Source organism: Papilio polytes, unplaced genomic scaffold (assembly GCF_000836215.1).
Source record: "Papilio polytes unplaced genomic scaffold, Ppol_1.0 DF824269.1, whole genome shotgun sequence".
NCBI lineage: Eukaryota > Metazoa > Arthropoda > Insecta > Lepidoptera > Papilionidae > Papilio > Papilio polytes.
Window position 1 is genome coordinate 4,785,190 of NW_013524935.1, and position 24,198 is coordinate 4,809,387.

Consider the following 24,198-nt stretch of genomic DNA (forward strand, 5'->3'; position numbering starts at 1 on the left):
TGAAACTTCGTAATCTTTGACCGATTTAGCAACGTGGTCGGCCATATTGTTTTTTCCAAAATTAACTAATTGTCAGAAAGTTAAAGTGGTTTTCACTTTTTTTGCACTTATTTCCATTTGTTGAACTTTTAAGTTTACTAGAAATGGATTCTCTTGTCGGTTATGGGAGCGATGATGATAATGAAACTGAACGTGTCAGCAGTCACAGTTCGGTGAGTAATCTTGCCTAGCTTGGCCTTGACAAATTTTTTTTCTTACATTTATCACAAAAAATCACAATTAAAACTCTTAATATGTGTTATATTTATTTCACTGAGCAGTGGTAGCATCAGTATTTGATTTAGTATCTCAAGGGATCTATACTATATATAAAAACATTTAAACACATATTACTACTAGCCCTATAAGTTGAATAAATAGTTTTAATTAAGTTAGAAAATAAGTAACTATGTCAGTTACTACAAATGTAAAAAAAGGAGTGATAAGTTTTTGATATTCTGATACCTGAATAAATTAATTAAACTAACAAATACAAACATCTTTATACTAATTTACCTGCTATTTTCTGATATCAGTAGAATATATTTATGTGTGTATAATTCGTTGATATTAATACAATTCTCTGCTTGACAATAGACTGATATTCTAGGTGGGTCAAGGTCCGAGCCAGCCAGCACGCCGACGGGATGATGATACCAACTACGATGACGTGAACATGGAACTCAGTGAGGTAACTACCACTACATATCTTCATGTATACGGGGCAATTTGTCTACACAAAATATTACATCAGAAATTTCGCACCCTTAGCAAGACTAAGCATAGCTATCTTCTGTAGTTTATAAAAACTTGTATTCAATGTCTTCCGTAAGTTCAATTGAAATTTCAGGGGTTTATTCAAATATTTGTTTATATATATCTTAGCAAAAATATTGCTCGAAGTTAACATATATAAATAATTCGTTGCACTCTTTTCAACGATGATATTAACACTTTTATTATTTTATATGTTACCCATTTGTAAATTGACACAAAACAAAAGTCAAATACCCCTCGACGCGCGTGAAGATGGGCCGCCTACAACGAACGACTAACGCGTACACGTGAGTACATAGATGTAAGAATACACTGTGATTTACCATTACAATTATTTAGGTGGTATTTTTATACATTCATATCCTAAAATATAAAAAAATAATATTTTAACAAAGTTTTACATATTCTCCCCAAACAAATAGTAACATCCCAAAATTAATTCTCCTTTACTATTAAAATTTTTTAAATAGACAAAGAGATTATAATAAAAATTGAATTTGCAAATCTGATACTTCAAAATAAATTATTTTTACTGCCAACATTATTTACGATGCTATGTGAAAACATTCATTGAAAATAATCAATTGTTATAAATTTTTAGGTAAATTTATAAACTAAAAATAAAATCCATTAACTAGCAGTCGCATTTATACAGTGGTAGAGCTAGCTTTAACATCTTCACACGAATTGGCCGGCTCGCCCAGTGTAATACCACGACCACACAGAAAAAAGGCGTGAAGTGGAAGCAGTTCCGCGTTTCGTCTGATAAATGTGGTGCTGAAAGCCTAATTTTAGTCCCTTTCCCTTTCCATACTTTTCTTAAGAGGAAGGAATTGGAAGCAAAAGTGGATTTGACAGTGGAGGAGACACATAGGAAGGGGAAATGTCCTCTTTATGTGTGTCTCCTCTGCCAATTAAGGGTAGGGAACGCATCTACAATTCCGGATGTCTATGGCTAATGGTTACTTTCCATTTCGGTGGATTCATGTGGCCGCTTGCTCACTTGCCACCATATATTATATAAAAAAATAGCATCCATTAAGTTAATTACAAATTATTATTAAAATTAAACACTGCTACTTATCAAAAGCAATAAGACTTACCAAAAATACTCTATAATATATATAAAAAATGGGTTATGAGTTAATAATAATACTTTTTGCTGTTATGTTAGCTAAAATCTTAATAAAAATCCTTATTTTCTAAAAGATTAATCTAAAAAAAATCAAATCTTAAAAGATTTAATGAAAAAGCATCAATTTTCAAGCAAGCATTAATCAAAAATCTTAAACTTTGTTTAAAAAATTCTTACATTAATATAAATAAACGTATCTCTTTATATTTTAGTATAATTTAGCAGTATATTAATAAAGACGTGTGATAATATCTTGTCGCAGGACTCCCAGGGTGAGTCGGAGCTCGGGGCGGAGGAGCAGTCTGAGTCCAGCTCGCAGCACTGCCCAGATCGGCCGGAACGACTCAAGAGATCCAATTACCATGGTCAACAGGATAGCAATGATCGGTCTAACTCAGGTATTACATTGAAACAAGAAAATCAATCCGGTATTAAATTTATACTTTTATATCTATATCTCTCTCTCTCTCTCTCTCTCTTCTATCTCTAGAAGAGGGAGAGAGACACACTATACTTAGTTATGTGGGATGACAGCAATCACAGTACATCATACTTCATACTAATATTATAAATGCAAAAGTTTAGAAGGATGGATGGATGGATGTTTGTTAGAGTTTGTAGCCTATATGGCTGAATGGTATTCAATGAAATTTAGTATAGACGTAGAGGATGGTCTGGAAGAACACATAAACTACTCACTTTTGGTTTTTTTAATACCACGCGGACGGAGTCGCGGGTGAAAGCTAATTTTTAAATAATTCATTTTAGTTCTAAACTTACGACATGCTTTGGGCTATATATTTTCATGCTATTAAACTTATGGAGTAGGTAATTTATTAAAAAAGCTACAAAAGCTGACATCAAAAAAGTAAGGTTGCTATGGTAACAGTAGTTTTTATGCAATGTCAAAGGCCTTTGTTGTTTTGTGCCTTTGACACTTCCAATTAAGAGTTTGACAAATGTAAACAATAAATTAAAGTTAAGAAACTACATGGGAACAGCTAAGGGAAATAAATAACAAAGTACATTATGGTATCAGATGATAGCCGAGAACGTGATCGTCGTGATCGCGACCGGGATCGTGAGCAGGACCGCAAAGACAGGAGACGAGAGTCCCCAGCCAAGGGGAAAACCGAAAGAGACCGGGGAGAACGGGATAGAGACCGCCGCTCGCCGCGCAGAGATGATAGATACAGGTAAAAGATACATTACAACTAATTTTTTTCTAGGTTCTTAAAAAATGTCTATTTTGAGTTTTTTTTACTTGACAATTTTTTACAAATTGCAAAATCAAATATCAAATGGCCAAATTCTGAGATGAAATCTTAAACACTTAGCTTCATTAATAATGCTTAGAGCACACCTTTGACCAAACTAACGCACAACTGTTTAGTCTCTCTGATTCCAATGATAGGGGTGCGCACACTATCTATTTTTTAGTTGTGCAACTAAACAGTTGAGGTTGCGAAACAATCGACTATCGCACAACAGTCGTGCGATTGTTTAGTTGTAAAGATGCGCACGCTCTTACAATCTGACAGACGCCATATTATGGAATTTGCATTGTAAACATAGCTTTTTCCTTTGCCGTTACCTATTATAATATTGTTTTAGTACTTAGCTGTATTTATTAATTCTTGTTACAGATCTGACAGAAGCGATCGTGGCCGCGGCTCACAGGAGGGTTGTTCCCGACGTGGTCTTCTCGGAGATCGACCTGATGATAGGAATGCAGATAATAGGGTAAGTTGATTTCTATAACTGACTTGAAAGATACTGTTTCTCTTCTATTTAAATTTTTATTTATGTTCTATTGTTACCTTCTGGTATCTAAATGATAGAATTAATTCTGATGTCAAAAATCATACAATACTTACTAATATTATAAATGCGAAAGTTTAGATGGATGGATGTTTGTTAGAGTTTGTAGCCCAAACGGCTAAAAGGATTTCAATGACATTTGGTATAGATATAGAGGATAGTCTGGATGAACACATAGGCTACTCACTTTTGTTTTTTTTTTAATTCCACGCAGACGGAGCTACTATAGTTGTAATCGCCAAAAAATGATTTTACATTTGGTCATATCTGGATAACTACATGCAAGTTTTTTTTTCATATATTGTTTGTACCATATTTTAATAATGCCTTCATGTTTTCTTAGGGTCTGTCTCACCACTGGCTGATAGAGGCTCAGATAGCTAAAAAATAACGTCACTGTCAGATAAAGTAACAAAATCCGATATTTCCATTACACCTTTTACACATTGGATTGTTATTAGACTTATTACAATTTCGTGGGACAGGCCCTTAATAACAGAATTTTAACATATAAGGTGTTGGAATCATGTTTTTCCCTTAATGATGTTAGAAATGTTTTTTGTATCAGGTCCCCGCGCTGATGGATTTAAAACCGTTCGGTGGTGAACCTCCCCCAGGGTTGAGTTATGGAAAGTCGCAGGACGCCAGAGATGCAGTCTCGCCGAGGTAACAACTAGTATTATAAACAATATTCTTTTATGAATAATTTTGTGTTCAAAAATGTTCTTAATAAAAAAAATACGTAAGGTTTCCAATAATAACTTATTCAGATACCTTCTAACAAACATCCGTCTTAACTTTCGCATTTATAATATTACTATGATGAGTAAGAGTATCAGATCGTACTAATTTTATAAATGCGCAAGTTATGATGGATGGTTGGATGTTTGTAGCCTAAACAGCTGAACGGATTTCGATTAAATGTGGAATAGACATAGAAGATAGTCTGGAAGAACACATAGGCATCAATTATTTTTTTTAATTCCACACGTACGGAGTCGCGGGTGAAAGCTAGTGTACTAAATTTTTTTATGTTTGTATTACAGATTCGTAGACAGAGAGCGACGTGACAGAGAAAGGGAGCGCGGCAGAGACAAGGAGAGGCATGGTAGACGATCTGAGGAACGCAGGTTAGTTTTAAATATAAACACACAATATTTCATAAAAATATATTAATACAAATAATGTACAAAGACTAAATTTGGCTCGCGAATTCGGCCGCATGGAATTTAAAAAAAAAATGCAAGCCTATGTATTCTTTCAGACTATCCTCTATGTATGCCAAATTTAATCGAGATTCGTTTAGCAGTTTAGGCTAAAAACTCTGACAAACATAAACCTTTCACATTTATAATATTAGTATGATGTTATTTCAGATCTGGACATAGAAGTAGGGAGCGACGTTCGCGGTCTCGGTCGCGGGGCGCTGCCTACCCTCCGCCGACACACACTAGGTATAGTTGAGGAAATACTCGGTGTTACACTTATAGAAATGCCTAGTTCCATGTGTAGATCTAAACTATAATAAAGCGTAAACACACTTTGTTATGTAGAATCATCAGCAATAACAGTATATTTTAAAAATCCCTACATTTACGCTATAGGCTAAATACTTTCACGCTAAATTGATGGCTGAAAACCAGCTCGACACTGGATCTTAACTATTGGTTGAGCTGATCCTCCACCTTTTGCCATCTGTTACTAATTTTTATAAATCTTTTATTTTGTGTAACACTATATTTTCTGGATGGCAATAAAAGAATTTTATTTTTATTATTATTTAGAGGGTAAATAAGTTAGAAATGTAATGCGAGGGAAAAGGCTTCAAGCGAAAGCAGCAAACCTAATTTTCCATAGTTACTAATAAACTATTCTCAGCCGAAGTCAAGGGCATTTGTTATTCGAACATTTTTATTTCGAAATTTTCAAATGAAAGTTTTACGGAATGTAAACAACAAATTTTTTTTTTTTATAATTGCGGATTGCACAGAAACAGCTGGTTTACGAATATAAGCGTAAGTTGTTAGGACCGGTTAGGTTTGTGGTCTCTGCATACCCCTTTGAGTCACGGACGTTATGTTGGTCCTTACAACAGAACAAACCGCTTTACCTTGCTTAAAAAACAGTTAGCTATCAGAATAGAGCATATATTCGTTACTTTTAATTTTTTTTATAGTTCTGAGAGACGTTCCTCACCACCGTCGGGCGACTATCGGCCGTCTTCATACAAAGTTAATAAGAAGTTAAAAGTTATGGAGAAAATGGGTAAGTTTTATATTTCGTATTTACATATATTTGTCGCAATCAGAAGAAGAAATTAATTTGAATTTAAGTCATAATTAGAACACTATCGCCGCCAAGTGACTTTCGTGAGAACTTAGACTATTCTGAAAATAGGGATCGTTGCGAGAACATTGTTTGAACGATATGAGCTTGGTAGATCGATGATATTCTGACTGAGGATTGTGAATGTATTCCTGGAATCCGACTTTACCCATGGTCGCCCACATGTGATCTCGAGTAGTAGTAATTCTGATATCGTGCTAGCTCAAGCCGACATATTATTACGTTTGAAGTCTAGTCTAGTTTTAACATTTGAAACGTATTTTTTTATATATCATGATATAGTAGCAAGCGAATTTAGATTCGCCGATTTGCAGAAATTGTAGAGCAACCACTGCTCATAGACATCCGCAAATGACTCGATTACCTTTAATCAATAAAAACGCACAAAAACAGGATCTTTCACGTTCCGTCAAATACACCATCTACATATTTCTAGAACACTCTAGAATTACACATAACATCCATACATAATACATACAACATGAGGAAATGGTAATAATTTACGCATAAATACTTTCTACTTTTTTTTATTTTATTTCTTGAAATTTATAATTAAACTAATTGATTAAACAAAACACAATAATCTAATACGTATATAAATAAAATACATGTATCATGAGTTATTTTCAAAGAAATGGCTTTCCTATCGTTTCAGAAGTAATTTAAATTTCGCTTTTCTGTTGTATGGTCGTGGTATTGTATAACAGCACTAAACTAACAGCAACTCTGACTGTTTGTAGGTCTTCAAATAAAGACCCCGGACGGGTCTATGACGACAGCGCAGCAGCTGCGCGCCGCCTCGCAGGACGCCGCGCCAGCAGGACTGCCCGCGTACTTCAATGCTAACGCTCTAAGTAGCAACAAGATGAAAGATCAGGTATACACTATTTAATTTAAATTAGGGTTGTAACAGAACTCCGCTTCTGCATCCGCAAGTGCGGAACTTCCGCAATAAATATTAACTCAGCATCCGCTTCAGCTTACATTATTTCTTACGCAGAGTTATAACTGAGGTTAATTTACGTCTTGAACGCGAGTGGGGCGATTAGGTATCTGTTGTGCTGCCCGCGCGGGCGTGCTAGGTCAACTAACTATAATTGTTATTACATTTGCATAATAAACTGTATCTTGTTATTATGTACCAATCTGAAGTAGCGTAGGTTTAGTTTTTATTTCTTTAATAAATCGCAATTAATATTTTATTATTTGATTCCGCTTCTGCAGAGGTAAAGCCCTTCGCCTTCGTATCCGGATCGGCTTTTGTTAAAATGGACTCTGTTACCAAAATTAAATACTTACTGTTACCCAAATTTAAATGTATTAAAATAGCTTTCGCCCGCGACATCCGCATGAAATTAAAAAAAAAAAAACCTATGTGTTCGTTCACACGATCTTCTACATCTACACCAAATTTCATTGAGGTTCGTTCAGCAGTTTAGGCTGTGAACTCTGACATCCATCCGTCTAAACTTTCGTATTTATAATATTAGCGATTTACAATATTTTATAGTATTCAAAGTTTGCTACAGAACCAGAAAGTGTTGAGATTGAATGTGGATGGCTACAAAGGAAGAGGAAGACCGAAGAAAGTATGGATGGATTGTGTGAAAGAAGATATGCTTAAGAAAGGAGTGGATTCAGATATGACTGATAGAGATGTATGGAAGAGCAGCACATACTGTGCCGACCCTCCGTAAGGGATAAGGGCAAGTTGATGATGATGATTCAAAGTTTGCTACAGCCGCAGTCTGTCTTAGTGCAAGATTATTTGTAGTAAATTGTCTCTATGAAACTCCCTTAGTCACTAAATAATAAACAAACAATAAACTAGCCCCTCTACTCAATGACAAAGAAACCATGAGATCCTTTTAGTATTGTAGCTGTCAAAAAAGTAGCAAATTGTTTAGTTCAAATGTTTATAACAGAAACGCAAGCTGCTGTGGTCCAACAAATCGAAATCTGAGGCAGAAGAAGCTGCCAAATGGAGCGGCACACGCTTCGCACAGGATTCTGACGGCAAACAGGTCTCCAAGTTTATGAGGCTAATGGGTATCAAAGAACCAGGTAAAAACCAAGTAACGCTTATGTATACTAATAAAAAAAAAGCGGAGACACAATAAGTAGTGTTATTATCATTAAGTTAACTACCTAGTTACGCAAAAAGTCAGCAATCACAGCATGTTTTTGAATAATTCTTATTTTAATAATAAGCCGTACACTTGCGACACTCTTTAGGCTATATATTTCCAAAATATTAAACTTAGGGTGTAAAGAAATTTGGGAAAAATTCATGTGTGAAAGGAACCAAAAACTACAAGCTGACAACATCAAGGAACCAAGGTTGCCATGGTAACGGTAATTGTTAGCAATTGTCAAAGGCCTTCATTGTCTATTGTGTATTTTGACATTTGCAATAAAAAAAAATTACAAGTGAAAAGAATAAAGATTTTATAATTTCATGCAGATGAAGCCGCACAGGAATAGCTTATTTTTTTTATAATGTCAATATTTGAGTTTTTTTTTTTCTTTTAACAGCGGCAGTAAATGAGGTGGATGCAACCGCAGACCCTAACAAGAAACAAGAGGAATTATTCCAAGCGATGCAAGCGCAGTACGAAGTAGCGAGAGCGACAACTCACACCATGAGGGGTGTGGGACTCGGCTTTCAACGGGGACAGTTCTAGAATGTTCTTTACTATAGTTTACCAAACAAGATTATCTGGACCGGTAAGAAAGGTTCTGTTGGGGAAAAAAAGTTCAAAAGCTGTCATTGTATAAAAAGCTCAAAAAAAATAAGGAAAAAGCCGTTGTTAACAGTTGGTTCTATTGGAATATATGTAAAATTTGCATGGACATAAATAATGGCCCTCTTATGTGTTAGTGAGCTATTATAGGTTAACTTATGCTCACCGGGTCAGATAACTTGTCAAACTATAATAAAATTGTCATCTGTCATTTTGACATTTGCGGTTTGTTACCATATAAAAAAGGCAAAGGCTTCCAGCTTCCAGCCACCGTCAATTCATAATTCTAAATTACAAATTAAAATTATTATATTTAAAATTTGTTGTTGTAGATTTATAATACTGTTTTGTACGATAAAAATCATTGGCGTATGATTGAATGCTTTAAAATAGGTTACAATTCATGTTGAATTATTGCTGAAATTTGGCAGACCTCGTCTGTGACGTCATTTATATTTATAAATTCGTGTGCAGGAAATAGCTAGTTGCGTAAAGTTTTTAATATAAGATTTAGAAGTATTGTATAATAGTTATTGTTTTCGTTTAACTTTTATTCAGTCGTAAATCTTCATGTTCTATAACAACTTCTTTTAATACAAATTATTATTTTTAGTACGTCATTTACATGTTATTGGTAAATTATTGTTTATGTGTGATTTAGTTTTTGTATTTAAAAAAAATACATTGTGTATTGATATAAGGTCCATTCTAATATAGTTTTTTTTTGCAATAAGTGTAATGGAATAAATACAGTATAAGCACCTGAAACAATAACAGATTAAGGTCCTGCCCCACCACTGGCTGATAAGGCTCTGATAGCTTAAAAGTGACATCTCTGTCAGATAACAAAATCCGATATTTCCATCACATATTTTATACATTTTTATCTTACAATTTACAAGAATTGTGGGACAGGCCCTTAATATTAAGAAATTCAGTGTTGCCCTAAAATAAGCGAATAAGTGATACATTTACAGTTACATTGTCTAAAGACCAAATATATGAGAATACATTTTTGTAAATTAATTGCGTATGCGATTCTTATCTTAATTTCTTTTACACTCCCATTTTTAAAAACTACTCAAGGACTACGGATTTAGTTAGTTTTAATTATTTTAGTTTATGTTAAGATATTTTCTCAGTAAACATCTGATAAATGTAAATATTGTGATTGCATTTAGTTAATATAATGCGGAGATGATTTTTGTGTGATATAGTTTTATAAAATGTAACTCATTGTATATTAGTTCTATCGTTTGCGTACTTCACAACACCCTTTATTGAATAAATATTATAAAGTTACATGTCTCTTTTATTTAAAATTAGCTATTGCTCGAACTCCGTTCGCGTGAAATTAAGAAATAACAAAAAGTAAAGCCTATGTTACTCACAGATGAATAGCCCTTCTAATGGTGAGAGAAGTTTTAAAATCAGCCCAGTAATTTTTAAGTAAATTGAAAACGTACGAAAATACAAATGTTTCGTCATTATAACATTTGTATAGTATAGTATACGAATTTCGTTTAATTTTTACTTAATTTGTTTCTTCTAAATATGTAAAATGAGAGAACAATTTCTTTCAACAATTATATCAATTTCAAAAATACAGTTTTTTTATCAAATCAATTTACAAGCATTGCAAATAAAACAAAAATAGCTATCTAATTTACTGCTGGCAATACAATCTCTTCAGATCTTAGGGATGGATTCGGTGTCAAAGAAAACTCACCAGTTATTTTGCTCTTGCTTTTAAGTAGTGTAAAAACAAGTTTAGCAAATTTGTTAGGTGACAAGCAAGCAATGAATCAAACATAAAAAATATTGTTGCAAGAGAGTGACTTAAAACTATTTTATGCCTTTCATTACTCTCCTTGTATAAACTTGAATCTTTCAACCTTCACTCTGCTGATTTCATCTCTAGAAAATACACCGATGACGACGTATGAAGACAAATATTTGGATAAGAAGAGGAATACTAAAGTCATAATTGACTAGAATATAACTAGCTCCACAAAAAATCGTAATTTTAAAAATGATACATTGAAATGAAGAAATCGCGAGATCGCTATTTATTATATTTAAAAGTTTAATTGCTTATCATATTCTTCGTCTCATTAATCCACCTTAGAGCAATTAAACGTCTGAACCCTGATACATTTCGAAATTCAAAATTTGCGCAATGTCATAATACGAACTCGACCAATTAAACCATTGGCAAGTAATGTAAACAAAGCACAATCATAGAGAATTGCACGGTTGTGATTGGCCGTTGGGATTCTGACAGGTTTTTTATTGGACAAGGATTATTGGCCCGTACCGATAATGTACGGCCCGATAATGCACGACCCAATAATGCACGGCCCGATAATTCGTGTACTAAAATCCTTTGTTTGTACACGGATTATTGGGCCGTGCATTATTGGGTCGTGCATTATCGTGGCTGTACATTATTGCCTCCCAAATAGACTCGTTGCGGGATTTACCGGATTGTCTGTTTTTGTGAAATTATAATTGTAAATGGTGTAATTGAAAAAATAAATCTTGATGAAGGAGAAAGTGATTTTTAAGTAATACTAAAAGTGGATTTAGGTGTAAATTTAATTTTTAAAATGGTGTAAAAAAGATTTGCGATTGCCGTACTTTAAATTACTAACGCGAGTTTCTATTTTCTGGGTTTTAAAATGGACGAGGACAACAAAACTTGCGAAAATTGGTAAGTTAAGGTTATGGACTAGAGGAGTTTCATGTTGTGTCAATATTTATCCTATTTATATCTTTGTACGTTGTCGATTTATTTTTAGAATAATAGAGCGCGTCTTACATCTGTTGCACGATATCTGTCCGGTTGTTTACTTTACGCTGTTAAAAAGTAATATATTTATTTATGTTATTAAACAATTAAAAATGGACACCCTCTGCGCTTTTTAAACTGCGTTTACTCATACCTTTTGGTTAAACATTCAGTACTTTAATTTCAAGATGGTTACGTCCGACGTTATATTGCGAATTACATTTTTAAATTTTAGGCGAACGTATTTTCAAAACATTTTTACATATCTATTAATTATATACAGATACTTTTGATACTCTTTCTTATCATAAAAAATATATTTTTAGTTATTGTTAGTTGTTTTACACAATGAAATGTATTATAACTGTAAATAAAATGGCTGCAAAGGCTGTGTCAGTATATATATAAAAAATAGACTATTTAAATCAACTTTATATTTCTTCCATTATTATTACTAGCTTTAAGTGTATTTTATTGCAAAGATTATTTTGATTAAAATAAAAGTATTCTTAATTCTTTTCACTTATTTAGCCAATATGGATTCTGGGGAATTCAAGTTAGCTATAGAATTCAAGTTATTCTAATTGGAATCTTGGTGGAATAAACCATGTGATGATAAGCAATAGATGTTCACTTCAAAAATGTATGCATATTTATTTTTCTCAATTAAATTCTTATATAAATGACTGCTATAGCGAATTATTATTAATTGGGCTTTGAACTGTTTACTGAATATCATAAAAAATCAACAAATACTTAAACAAAGGAAGAACCATTGAAAGATCACATGCATGAGGTTTGGGCTAAGCCACAAAGCATTTAGTTCTGCCCATGTTGCTCTATATTCTTGCTTGAATTGTCGAAGATTTCTTCATTCAATCAACATTAGTCAGGCACAATCATAACAAGACCTGTTGTATTGTATGGATCTGAATGCTGGGCCACCAAAGTTACGGATGAAAGTAAATTGCATGTGGCTGAGATGCATATGTTAAGATGGATGTGTGGTGTGACAAGAATGGATAAAGTTAAGAATGCATGTATTAGAGGAAGTTTGAAAGTAGCGCCTGTGGTAGAGAAATTGAGAAGCAAAAGGTTATCATGGTATGGACATGTTATGCAAAGAGATGATGGGGACATAAACTAGAAAGTTTTAAGAATGAAAGTGGATGGCTACAAAAGAAGGGGAAGACCGAAGATAGTATGGATGGATTGTGTGAAAGAGGATATGCTTAAGGGAGTGGATTCAGATATGACGGCTGATAGAGATGTATGGAAAAGAGGCATATACTGTGCTGACCCTGCATCAGGGATAAAGGCAAGTTGATGAATCATAATACTTGATCCTTCTCCTAGATCACCTAATGTCTATCTGGGTCTAGGTTCTTTAGTTCTGGCATAGTAGATTATTATAGTTCATAGTTGTTGATTGACAGAGGTCAAGAAATTAGGACAAATGTCAATTGTCAGATGAACAATATTGTTCATTGTGAAACCCACACATAGTTGAAATTCTAACACCACTGATGTCAATAATTGCAACTTTAGGAGAGAGAAAAGTTACATAATTTTGTATATACTATAATCATACTTATTACTGTTTTTGTATACTTAATTGTAGTTCTCTTTACTGTAAAATATATGTTTCTGATAATCTGAAACAATGTGTCTTCCGAATCTATCGGTTAATGGCATAAAAGATAGCTAAAAAGTGACCTATGTGGTGTTCGAATTTCAATGATTTTTCAATGGTTCATTATGGATTGGGTGTTGCCCGCCGATAATTTAGGAAAGATCTAAATGGGAGTCTCTAATTAATTAATATGGCTCAATGTAGTCATTCAATTGATTAATTGTACATTGTTGCAGCAACCGGGAGATACCTTCGGGGAACTATACCATACATTTAGTGCACTGCGTGCGGAATATCCGCGTATGCCCGGTGTGCAAGGAGGCTGTGCCGCTCACGGAGCTGGAAGAACATACGGAGAAGCTGCATAAACTGAGTATGTTTGCACAAGTTTTAATGCTATTAGATCTCTTTTTCACTGGCGTTGCTGAGCCGTAGCTGTTAAACCTAATTTACATTAGTGTTAGTTCTCAATGGCCTCAAGAGAATGTTGTCTATGAGCAACATTCCCACAGAATAGTTATAAAATATAAATACAGGTGTGTTTATTAGAAGCTAACTACCTCTGCATTGTCTCTTATAGCAGTTGGAAATAAGTTGGAAATGTCGCTTTCCCCCTAATCTATTTGAGTATGGAAAAACAAATGAAGATTTTTATGTCCATACATTCATGATCTTCATTTACTCCGATATAAAGTGCGTGAGTTCATTTGTCTATATTTGTCTGACGATCAACAAGTTGTGACTTCCGTCCAAGCATTAAATTGCATTGAAACACATTTCTCGTTTGTTTAGTGTTGGCTCACTCTCAATAACAGATTGGGTTTGGCATCGCGACCGTTATTTCACACGAGGGTAGAACGGAGGCAGTCGATCGGACAGTCCACGACTGCTTTGCTATTGTTAAGAGTATTGTTCTGTGAACGCGCGTGTGCGAAAACTGTCATTGTACTTTCTCACTGCCCTTGTGTGAAATTATCGTTATGTTTGGATTGTATAACAGATCATTGTACTCGTAATTTCCTTTAAAGTTGATTCACACATCCGTCGCTAAGATGTCGACTTTGTTGGAAAATGCATTCAGACCCAACAATGTTTCACAATAATTTAATAGCAATTTCAATACAACGTACTATTGTAACATCGTTTGAAGGTATATGTGGGATGTTTTAGAGAGATTTTACATAGGCGTTGCCTATTCCCAGCCACACAGATCATAACCTTACAACTATACTCAAACTTTCATTGACAATGGAATACTACTCTAACGGCCGAATACGGAAACGTTATTTAACTATAACAGCGTCTTAAACCCCAAATTCCTTTCAAATTTTAACCTCTATCAGTTTAAACAGCGCTTTTTAATAAGTTTTTTTTAGATTCGTTTCAATAATCGGCCGTAAGCATATACGTTTACAAAAATGTTATATATGGATGCTTATTATCTTGAACAGCATCAAAATCCTACATTTATGACGTCACTATTCGTTGTGTAGATTGACGTGAAATATGAAATGAATAACATCAATTCAGGTCGCAGTATTTTGTCCCGGCCAAAATCGTACCTAGCAACCATTCCTGGAATCTCACAGATGTATTGATCGTTACACCTACTGGGGAAATATTGCTATGGTTTTATGTCGTAACGAATCTGTACGAGAGAAGGGATGTAATATGGAATGGGGTGGGGAATAAAGGGGAGAACGGGTGATTGCAGCGAGCTAGGTACAGAAGCATCGATCAATATGGCATTGCTTGTAGGCGTATATCTAGACTTGTATAGGTCATGTCTGCGATTCTATGTAAATTTGTATATGTATTTGGTGCGGAGGCTGGATTCGGTTTGTAAAATGGATAATTGTTTCGTAGATAATAAGATAAATTTTGAATACGCTCTATTGTAATATTTATTATTCGTATATAATTAATGGTAATAAGTATCAACTTGGTATATTTCGTTAAAAATCTGTACTAATATTATAAAGAGGAAAGATTTGTATTTTTGTAAGTAATGAAATAACTCAAAAACTACTTCGCTGATATCAAAAAATCTTTCACCATTAAAAAGCTACGTTATCAGTAACATAGGCTGTCTTTTATTATTTTTTTATTTCTCGCGGACGAAGCCGCGAGCAACAGCTAGTACTAGATAAAAAAGAGGATAAGGAAAGGTACAGTTGATTTAAACAGTAAAATACTTAGATTTACGATATATTTTGCAAACCAAATATGCTGTATAAAAGTTACATTAGCGTTTGCGTGTTATTTTGGCGTATTCACTGTTTTTTTACGATTTTCTCAAAATTTTTGACTCTAAATTTTATTTTTCTATACATCACATAACAAAAAGATTATAATTTAAAACGCCTTTTAATGTGTAAAAGAGTTTTAAAAAGTATACATTTATACAGTGCCATGCAAGCAATGCGGGGAGAAGGTGCGCGGGACCGACATGGAGGACCACATCCGTGACTCCTGCGACCACACCATACAGACTTGCAGGTAATATATGTTCAAATTACAACAACTCTTTATATGTGACTAGCTTTCGCCCGCGACTTCGTCCTCGTGGAATCACCAGGTCTAATCTTTGGACCACAAATGTGATCATTTACAGGTGGTGCGACTTGGAGTTGTCCCGTCGGGAACTGCCCCTGCACGAAGGGTACTGCGGCGCGCGCACTGAGGAGTGCCCTCAGTGCGGGGAGTTCGTAATGCATAAATATAGGCAGCTGCATCTCGACTCCAACCACGGCTTTGTACGCCTTGATGATGGTGAGATAGTTTTGATTATTATTTTGAGAATTATTTATATAAAGGCGGTCTTTACAACTGAAAAGACAAATAAGTATATGTTAGTAATGTAATTTTTAAAAATAAGTTACAATTAATGTTTTTTAATTAAAATCTAATAAAAATATTTATTGACTATCAAAAGTTGTAAGGAATATAGCTTTTTGTTTTTATTTTATAAGATAGCAAACGATCGGAAGGTTTGAAATCGCCGAAAAGGCGAAGCGATCACTGCCAGGAACATCCACAGTTGCCTACCTCCCTACCCTTAAAGGTAGTATAATAAACCTACCCTTGTAGATAACATCTGTAATTGCGGAGTTCCTTTGGGCAGTGCTCGCTTCTTCTATTCGGCGATTTCAAGCCTTTCGTTTGTTTGCCATCTTATAAAATAAAAATAAAAAGCTATATTCCTTGAACGCTTACGAAGGAAGAGACGCATATAAAAGTGATATTTACCCTACCTATGATTCCACCATTTAATCCGTTCCTTTTTTATAATTTCCTTATAAGAAAAGGATGGGAAGAAAACGGACTAAAATTAGGCTTTTGGAAATTACACACATCAAACGAAACGCGGAATTGATTCTACTTCACGTCTGACTTGTGTGTGATCGATTAAAGTAAGTTCTGCCACTGTTAAACTATTGGAATAATATTTTTCAGACCCCATACCACGCCCTCAAAGACTGAGAGCAGTTGCGTCTACATCCATGTCTGTTATTGGTTCCGGTGTGGTGTATCAGAGGCCGGCAAACCGACTGCCTCGTCTACTAGACTTGCCTGACCAACCCAGCGCGAATCCAGTACTGGCTAGACTGATCGATGCTATCACAGAAGCCAATGCGACTGACTATTTCGGCGTATCACGTGTCATACACACCCAGAGCCCTAGAAGCCCTGACGCTGCTCCTGATCAAGGATCAAGTAATGATGGTCGTAATTTCAATCGATGGCAAGTGATCGGTTTGACTACGCCGAGGAATGTCGCTCAAGTTAATGCCGCGGATGTTCCTGGTACAAGTAGTGATTCGTAAGTGTTACTTGAATTGTTTTTTTATAATTTTGTTAGTTCTTTTTTCAAATTGTATCATTAGGTTTAGATGGATGGATGTTTGTTGGAGCTTATAGCCTTAACTGCTGAATGGATGTAGATGAAATTTGGCATTGATGTAGGGGATAGTCTGGAAGAACACATAGGCTACTTACTTTTGTTTTTTTAATTCCACGTGGACGGAGTTGCGGGCAACAGCTAGTTAAATGTATTATCTTGTATTATGTTACTGTAATCTATACTAATATTTTAATATAAAGAAGAAAGATTTGTATTTTTGGAATTTCGTATTGAAATAATTCAAAAACTGGTGGGACGATTTCACTATTGAAAAGCTACGTTATGAGTGTAACATAGGCTTTTCATTATTTTTAATTTTACGAGGACAATGTCGCAAAGAACAACTAGTTTGTAAAAATTAGCATAGCTTTTATAAATAAGAATATTTTTTTCAGTAAATCCGCACCCCGTGGGGCTATTAAGAAGCGTAAAGCACCAAAACCACCGAGTGTTAGTACACCAGAATCCCAGCCGGATCAGTCGCAGGCGACTCCGGTCGGCAGAACATACTCCTTGTTCCCCTCCACTTCCACTTCCGCACCTAACACTCCCATATCCGGTCCCATGACTGGTCCAATCCGTGGCCCAAAATCTGGACCACTCCCTGGTCCTAACAATCGGTCCAATTTACCACTATCAGGGAATGACAACGCTCCAGGAGCCAATGGCCGTCAGACTGAAAATACCTCCAATGAAGACCAGAAACGAAGGGGATCCGTCCCAGTGAACTCCCCCGGTATGTTTTGTTACAATATTCTATTTAGTACTCAGAGTCTTTAATCTGTCACTAAAAGAGCTTTATGGGTCGGCTCGCCCGGTGTAATACCACGACCACACAAAAGACAAGCGTGAAGTGGGAGCAATTCCGCGTACAGTCTGATGAGTATAGTGCCGGAGGCCTAATTTTGGTCCCTTTCTTTTACCACCATTTTCTTATAAGAAAAGGTAAAGTGGATTTGACAGTGGAGGAGACGCTTAGGAAGGGGAAATATCTTCTTTATGTGCGTCTCCTCCGTCGCTTAAGGCAGCGGTCGCTTTCCATTTCGGTGGATTCATGTAGCCGCTTGCTTGTTTGCCACCTTATATTATAAAAAAAAGGCTATAAATACCTCTCGTAGACATAGATTCTAAAACTATTTCGTATGATTAAGATACAAATTTTCGAATTTATGGATTTTATTCTGTAATCATAGACAACAGTCAATTTGAAAACACTAAACGTTAATGGGGTTGTTTCCTAATTTTTGGAATTGCTTTTATTATGTAGATAAACCGTATCTAAACATGAAAAAAAATATAATAAAATCATATAAGCAACATTTCATTACAAAAACACTTAACTAAAAACAACTTCTCCAAAGACCGCGAAAACGCCTCATGACGTCACTTTCTTGCTTACAAACCTCGCGTCGCGGTCTGTCAAAGTCAAATTTCTAAAACAGACATCTTGAATTTTGATAGTTATTATAACAAAATGTATTTTTGTTTAACTATTGTTGTAAATGAAAAGAAGCATATTACAATACGTATGCAGTGCCAATAGTAAAAGTACGACAGTCAGCATAGGTCCAATAAAATAAAAATAAATAGCAAAACTTTTAATATTTGTTGGAAGACATCCATTGGCATTGAAAATAACAAGTACTAGTTATTTTGTAAAAACTAAAGTAAGATCTGATAAGTTACCAATAGAAATATAACAGTGTTTTGGTTATGTGGCAAAAATATCAATTAAAAAAAAGTAACTTTTATTATGATTATAAAGTTTGGATTTAAAGTTGTGACAAATACTGACAACAGCTGATTCAATGTGACCAGACGTAAATTGAATATTAGCTACTCAAATAACTTTTACTATTTTTTTCGTCATATTGATCGAAAATTTGCTCGTAAAATATGTCGTAAATATAAAAACACTTAATAATGGAGTCCTCATAATATAACACACGAAAACTCAATTCTTATAATCATTTAAAAAAATATATAACCACAAAATGCGCTGACATTCACTGAAATTGGTCACACTGCCATGTTATATGCGAAAAAGTGACGTCATTGGTGTTTGAGGTCGAGTAATGGAGGGTAAAAAATATTGCAGCGTTTTTAATTTATATTTAATTTGAGACAAACATTCAAGGTCTCTAAATGTTATTATAGGTTATAAAATGCTGTCTTTAAAATATTAAACATAACTTTATTTGGATTTGTAACATTAGGAAACATCCCCATTATTCTCCCTTTAATTATATAAATAACAATGTTGTTCATTGCAGCAAAACAATCAGAATTGGATAGAGATCATGAGATGACTAACGCAGAAGACTTTAGGAATGTAAAGCCGATGACGACTGAGGAGTTTATGAAGAGATTCAGGCAACTGCAGCTGGATAACTCTAAGAGAGGGGAGAGTTCTCGTCTGGAAAGATCTCCCAGGAAGGAGGAGAATTCTCCAACTTCCGAGGATAGATTCAGTGCTATTAAATCCTCGTTGAAAGAGCTACGGAGAGGTTTGAATGAGGTGAGATTTAATTTTTATTGATGACTAGCTTTCGCTCGCGACTCCGTCCGTGTAAATTAAAAAAAAAACAAAAGCAAGTAGCCCATGTGTTCTTCCAGACTATCCTCTACATCTGTAAAAAATTTCATCAAAATTCGTTTAGAGGTTTAGGCTACAAACTCTAACAAACATTCATCTAAACTATCACATTTAAATTAGTATGATTTTTATGATCTAATTTATTCTAATATATTGATTTTACTTATTTATTTATTTTTACCCTTAATATGTTTAAATTTTGGCGATTTTTTTTCTAGGTCACGGCCCCATATAGTAACAGCAATATCAAGTAAGTTTCCTATAGAAATGTTCTTGAAAACATTTTCACTGGTTGATAGAGGCTCAGATTGATTAAAAATGACGTCACTGGTAACAAAATCCGATATTTCCATCACATATTTTATATGTTGGATTGTTATCAGACAATTTACAATTTGGTGGGACAGGCCCTGAATCTATTAAATATATTACAAGAGTAGGTTAAAAGTTATAATTTTACATGTTCCATGCCACTTCTATTTTCAGTATGAAATAGTGAGACTCTGTGTTTTTTTCTAATTTTATCATAAAATGTGGCAGATTAACAGGTGGTCATAATTCGCTAAACTAGCGAAGACTGCATATTTTTTTTTATTTTTTTTTTTGTCAATAATTGATTGAAGGATCAATATTGCTTTGGCTCCTTAACTAGGGATTCCTGTGTTTAAGGAGCCAATGCCTTCCCTTTCAGTTACCTATACATTTGCAGATGCGATGCCTCTTATTAAAGACTAGCTATTGCTCGCGTCTTCGTCCGGAAATAAAAATTCTAATAAATGTAGCCTATATACTCGGTATTTAGCTTTTTAATGGTAATTTTTTTTATATCGGCCCAGTAGTTTTTGAGTTTGTGGCAATGTATCTGGCATATTGAAACCTTGACGGCGCATGTCAGTGTGGAGGAAGAAAAGGAAATGTCATTAGGATAGTAGACTAGATCGAGGACGAATATACATATGTATGTAAATAAAGAATTATTAACATACTAGTCTTTAAGTTATATATACAAAAATACAAATCTTTTCTCTGTATTAGTATAGACATAGACTATATCTCCTGTAATCGTTTCAGCGCAAACGACCGCGGTAATACGTCTCGCGACAACCCTGATACACCTACGAAAAAGTCTAGCAAATCCAATTCTGATGATGGAAGTGAAGGCACACGAGATAACTCTCCCCGTGGAGGTGAAACTGAAGGAGTAGATGACATCGACTGGGGACAAGATGCCGCAAGGGGAGAGGAGATCCCTTGGAGAGATGTGGCTGAAGGGAATAACTCCAGCTGGGGAGGTGACCCCGGCTGGGGAGGAGACTCCAGTTGGGGGGGTGAGGTCGCAGCGGTGGATGCGTCCGGCTGGGGAGTGGTGGCTGTAGGAGATGGTGGCGGAGGAGGAGGAGCTTGTGGTGTGGATGTGATCGATGTGAAGCTGCCGTGCGAGTTCTGCGGCACCCTGATACAGGCCAGCGATCTGGTGCAGCATCAGGTTTGTGCGATTATGGTCTTTATTTAAATAGTGAGGGAATGGGAATAGGTTTGGTTTACCATAGAGATAATTGCTACTAAAATTAAATTGATTGTAGTCGCAGATTTATTAAAGACTTTTCTGTGTAATTAACAAGCTTTCGCCCGCGACTCCGTCTGCATGGTATAAAAAAAATCAAATGTGAGTAGACTATGTGTTCTTCGAGATTATCCTCCACATTTAAGACAAATTTTATCGAGATTCGTGCAGTAGTTTAGACTATAAACTCTAACAAACATCCATCCATCTATCCAAATTTTCGCATTTGTAATTTTAGCAAGATTTAAATTTTGGTTATCAGCATAATTACGTGATCTTACATAGTTTTCTCGCAATCTTACTAATATTATAAATGAGAAAGTATAGATGGATGGATGTTTGTTAGCGTTTGTAGCCTAAACGGCTAAACGGATCTCTATGAAATTTGGCACAGGTTTTGAGCATAGTCTGGAAGAACACATAGGCTACTTTTTATCCCGGGAATAGTTACGGTTCCCGTGGGATTCATTAATTTAGTTTTTTAATGTTTACTCGATCATTCTGCAACGGTTCAACATATCTTATTGAAATTTGGCACAGATGTAAAACAAAGTCTGGAGTACACATGGGATAAGCTTCATCCCCGAGAAATGTCCGGTTCCCGAGGGATACGTAACTTTTTGTAATTTATATTGTTTGTATGTTTTCTAATACCACGCGGACGAAGTCGCGGGTAACATCTCGTAATTAATATTGGGATATTGCACAGACGGGTTGCCGGCCGGATCTGGCGCAGTTGCTTCCAGCGGCAGACCAAGAAGACCAGCAGGAACCCTACATCCCCTGCGAGTACTGCGACCACCGCATGCCCTTGGAGCTCATTGGTGAACATCAGGTAATCTATACTAATACTAGCTGTTCCCGCGCGACTTCATCCGCATAAAATCAGGAAAATTTTATTATGTTGTTTACATGTGTCAAATTATCAGTTGCAAACGTCAAAATGACATGACATTTTTTTTATTAGACCAAACAATGGCAAACTTACTTTCTTGATGTTGCCAGCAACTAATGGTCTCTTTCCCACATTAGGGTTTTTATCCAAAATATTTACCCCCTAAGTTTAATAGCGTGAAAATATATAGCCTAAAGCGTGACATAAGTGTAGAGCTTTATATTAAAAAATGAATTAAACATATTTTTATATATGTACTAATATTAAATACTTATCTATCTATACTATTATAATAAAGCGTAAACACACACTTTTTTGTTGCCTAAGATGTCAGCAAATACGGCTATTTTTGAATAATCCTTTTTTTAATAAAAAGCCCTACACTTACGTCACGCGTTATGCTATATATTTTCACGTTATCAAACTTAGGGGGTAAATATTTTGGATAGAAACCCTAATGTGGGAAAGAGACCATAAGTTGCTGCCAACATCAAGCAAGCAAGATTGTCATCATGTCATGTCATTTTGTCATTTGTAATTGATAATTTAACAAATGTAGACAATAAAATAAAATTTTCTTAATTTGCGGATGAAGTCGCAGGGGAACAGCTAGTTTTAATATAAATGCTTATATAATAATAAAACATACTTAAATACTGAATATTATTCCAGGAGCGCTGCAGCCGAAAAATGAAACGCATGTTTATGAAGTGAACATCTTCCTTTCAAACTATTTATTCTAATTTATATTTTTTCTATACAATACTTTACAACGACCAAAGTCGTCATTCAGCCGCACTCACAGTTGGTTAAATAACCCTTAAGTCGATAGTGTCCAGTGTATCGAAGAACTAGTAAAAAAATCTATTTCGTTCATTTTTCATATCCAAAAATATGATTACTAGAAAAATAAGTTTTTTTGTAACAAAAAACTCCGTCGATTTAAGAGTTAAATATCGCTTAGTGTTTTCTTTCGACACTAAGGGTCTTCCTGTGTAATGACTATGAGTGCAGATAAAATGTTAATAAAATCTATATTTCCTTTCGTATTCTTGTGATCGAAAACAATAATTTTCTACTCTTTCTACATTTGTCCAGGATATGAGTTAGTTATATACTATTTATTTACTATACTATAGCATGTAATGCTTATATACTCAGTGTATGTAGAGGTTAAGTGAATGGACCGCAGGGATGGTTAAAAAAAAACAATAAAAAATGGCATTTATGTCATCATTTGAAGGGTTTGGCTTGAATAGGGAATATGCATGTAATTTAAAAGTGGTAATTAATAATTCTATTCATTAATTTTTTATTTTAAAGTTGATTTTGATATCGTTTACAGTAAAATACTTGAAGAGTGTATTTCTATATAAACTAACGTAAATGAACTGTGTATTGTCAACACAGCGACGCCATATTAGATAAGCCACTTGCTTCGACCAATAGTGTGCGTTTTATAACTTAGCGAGGGAATTTTAAAAAAAGACACTTTTGAATGATTAAATTTTGCCACTAAATTACACTATATATTAAAAAAAAATCTTTGCAGGAATGTTTTTATATAAAGTATACTTAAAAAAAGATTGGTGCAATTTGGCGTTATATGCATATTGCCTATTAAGGAATGAAACAGGAATGGATAGGATAAGTCTCTCGCATGTATCTTAAATGTTGTCTACTAGTATTTAAGATTACCGTTTCAAATTAAGAACGTAAGGTCCTGTCCCACCACTGGCTGATAAATGCTCCTATAACTTAAAAACGTCACTATCAGATAAAGTAACAAAATCCGATTCCATCAGATTTTACATGTTATATTTTTCTCACACAATTAATATTTTGGTGGGACAGGCCCTTAATATCGTAAACAAAGGATACAGACATTCAACTGACATTTAATAGATGGGACACAAACCAAATAAAATTAACAACCTGATTATGTACAGTCGG

At 34.7% G+C, this 24,198-nt stretch overlaps 2 protein-coding genes across 3 annotated transcripts; both read left to right on the plus strand.

Moving 5' to 3' along the window:
* The first annotated feature begins 21 nt into the window (after window positions 1-21).
* Window positions 22-10,164, plus strand: LOC106109112 (arginine/serine-rich coiled-coil protein 2). 2 transcript variants are annotated; one of them, XM_013290524.1, is made up of 12 exons: window positions 22-212; window positions 637-730; window positions 2,214-2,349; window positions 2,991-3,147; window positions 3,598-3,694; window positions 4,341-4,438; window positions 4,819-4,902; window positions 5,149-5,226; window positions 5,949-6,037; window positions 6,859-6,995; window positions 8,044-8,182; window positions 8,654-10,164. In XM_013290524.1, the coding sequence occupies exons 2-12, from the start codon at window positions 716-718 to the stop codon at window positions 8,800-8,802; spliced, it is 1,179 nt and encodes a 392-aa protein (XP_013145978.1). In that variant the 5' UTR covers window positions 22-212; window positions 637-715; the 3' UTR covers window positions 8,803-10,164. The 2 variants fall into 2 exon arrangements, with proteins under 2 accessions (XP_013145978.1, XP_013145971.1); XM_013290517.1 differs by having other exon boundaries at window positions 650-730.
* Window positions 10,165-11,245: 1,081 nt separating this feature from the next.
* LOC106109430 lies at window positions 11,246-23,574 on the plus strand. Its single transcript, XM_013290935.1, has 11 exons — window positions 11,246-11,575; window positions 13,523-13,659; window positions 15,695-15,785; window positions 15,901-16,058; window positions 16,743-17,109; window positions 17,586-17,926; window positions 19,464-19,708; window positions 20,005-20,036; window positions 20,858-21,272; window positions 22,060-22,185; window positions 22,918-23,574. The coding sequence occupies exons 1-11, from the start codon at window positions 11,544-11,546 to the stop codon at window positions 22,957-22,959; spliced, it is 1,986 nt and encodes a 661-aa protein (XP_013146389.1). The 5' UTR covers window positions 11,246-11,543; the 3' UTR covers window positions 22,960-23,574.
* The last annotated feature ends 624 nt before the right edge of the window (window positions 23,575-24,198 follow it).

Bases quoted from the DNA above. Each gene is read 5' to 3' on its own strand.
- LOC106109112 (XM_013290517.1), top strand. From the start codon at position 144: ATGGATTCTCTTGTCGGTTATGGGAGCGATGATGATAATGAAACTGAA. The intron at 3,695-4,340 runs GTAAGTTGATTT...TTTTTGTATCAG, and splicing joins ATAGGAATGCAGATAATAGG to GTCCCCGCGCTGATGGATTT. The intron at 4,439-4,818 runs GTAACAACTAGT...TTTGTATTACAG, and splicing joins AGAGATGCAGTCTCGCCGAG to ATTCGTAGACAGAGAGCGAC.
- LOC106109430 (XM_013290935.1), top strand. From the start codon at position 11,544: ATGGACGAGGACAACAAAACTTGCGAAAATTG. The intron at 16,059-16,742 runs GTGAGATAGTTT...AATATTTTTCAG, and splicing joins CTTTGTACGCCTTGATGATG to ACCCCATACCACGCCCTCAA. The intron at 17,927-19,463 runs GTATGTTTTGTT...TGTTCATTGCAG, and splicing joins CGTCCCAGTGAACTCCCCCG to CAAAACAATCAGAATTGGAT.